Genomic DNA, 1,336 nt, shown 5'->3' with positions numbered 1-1,336 from the left:
CCCCCGGCCACCTCAGCAGGGCGTCCATGACGTGGCCCACCACCCCGCTGTCGGCCACGTCCCCCGGCTCCAGGGGCAGCCGCAGCACCAGCACGCGCGCGGCCGCCGCGTCCCGCCGCAGCTCGTCGCAGCCTGGTGGAAAGGGGAGGGAGCCGGCGAGTAGGCACGGCCCGAGGGTTGGGGAGCTCCAGATCTGTGCGTTGCGTTCTGATTTTCAAGATGGTCAGACGCAGACGGCAGCCCAGCAGTCTGCACGCATGCGTGCACCCGTGAAGAGGGCGAGCAGCCGGTGTCACCACAGCCCGGGACGTGTGTGAAAGCGCAGAGACCGGGAAAGGCCTCCATGATCCCGCAGTCCCCAACAAGCCGCGCCCACCGTGCTTTGCCGCGACGGGCAGCATCTCCCGCAGCGCCCCCACGTGCCACGGCCGAAGTTCCGCGAGCGCGTCAAAGCAGAGGCCCTGCGGCGGCAGCGCGCGGCGCAGCAGCGCCAGCGACAAGGGCGTGTCCCCGGCGCGGTGCAGCGCGTAGGACAGCTGCAGCAGGGGAAGGCCGTACCTGGCACGTTTTGTGTGAGAAAAAGGGGGGTGCAAGGGTGGGTACGCGGTGCGCTCCCGCAGCCAAGCCAAGGGGGTGCAGCCAGGTAGTAGGGGCCGGGCAACGCCGTGTGCCAATGACGGCGTCTCGCTGGCCTTGCAGGGTGAGATCAATCCAATCAGGGTGAAAACCAGTACATTGGGCCGCGGACCACGCACAGGCGTAGCAAACAGGCAAGCTAGGGCATTGCGAGCGGGGCGAGGGGTCAACACACGCAGCAACGGGCGCAACACAGCCGGGGAAGGGGTGCGCAGGGCGGCGCCACCCACCAGCCGGCGTCGCTGAGGAGCGCCAGCTTCCGCAGCAGCGGCGCCTGCCGCCGCCACACGCTGCCGCCGCCGCCGCCGCCACCACTGCTGCCGCTGCCGCTGCCGCTGCCGGGTCGCTCAGGCGCCCCAGACGTGGAGGGACCCGCGCCGCCGCCGCTGCTGCCGCCGCTGCCGCAGGCGTCGTCTGTCGCGGCATCCGGTGTGTCTGTTGCCACCATTAGCCAAGCAAGCATCGCCTCCACGTCAGTGCTGCGCGAGTGTGCAGCGATGCGGCGATAACGTCGGCGGCCGATTGAGGACAGGATGAAGCGACACCATAGCGGGGCGGCTCCGCGTGGTAAAAATACGAAACTAAAAACGCATCGGCAGCCCACGGCGACTTTGGAGGGGCGGCGCCTTTGGGGCTGTGATGCGGACAGCGCCGACACCAGGCACAAAGCCGCTGGTGGACGATCACCAATCTCCTTGGA

At 69.2% G+C, this 1,336-nt stretch overlaps 1 protein-coding gene across 1 annotated transcript; it reads right to left on the bottom strand.

The window, feature by feature from the left end:
* Nucleotides 1-223: 223 nt before the first annotated feature.
* On the bottom strand, nt 224-1,084 carry MNEG_15955 (hypothetical protein; the record flags this gene model as incomplete). The annotated part of the gene is made up of 3 exons (XM_014035574.1): nt 224-249; nt 377-558; nt 867-1,084. 3 exons carry the CDS (start codon nt 1,082-1,084, stop codon nt 224-226), a joined length of 426 nt encoding a protein of 141 aa, XP_013891028.1.
* Nucleotides 1,085-1,336: the final 252 nt, after the last annotated feature.

The sequence above is a fragment of the Monoraphidium neglectum genome, assembly GCF_000611645.1.
Source record: "Monoraphidium neglectum strain SAG 48.87 unplaced genomic scaffold scaffold05830, whole genome shotgun sequence".
In the NCBI taxonomy this organism is placed as follows: domain Eukaryota; kingdom Viridiplantae; phylum Chlorophyta; class Chlorophyceae; order Sphaeropleales; family Selenastraceae; genus Monoraphidium; species Monoraphidium neglectum.
Note: the sequence above shows the minus strand (reverse complement) of the source record. Positions and strands in the feature narration are given on the sequence as shown.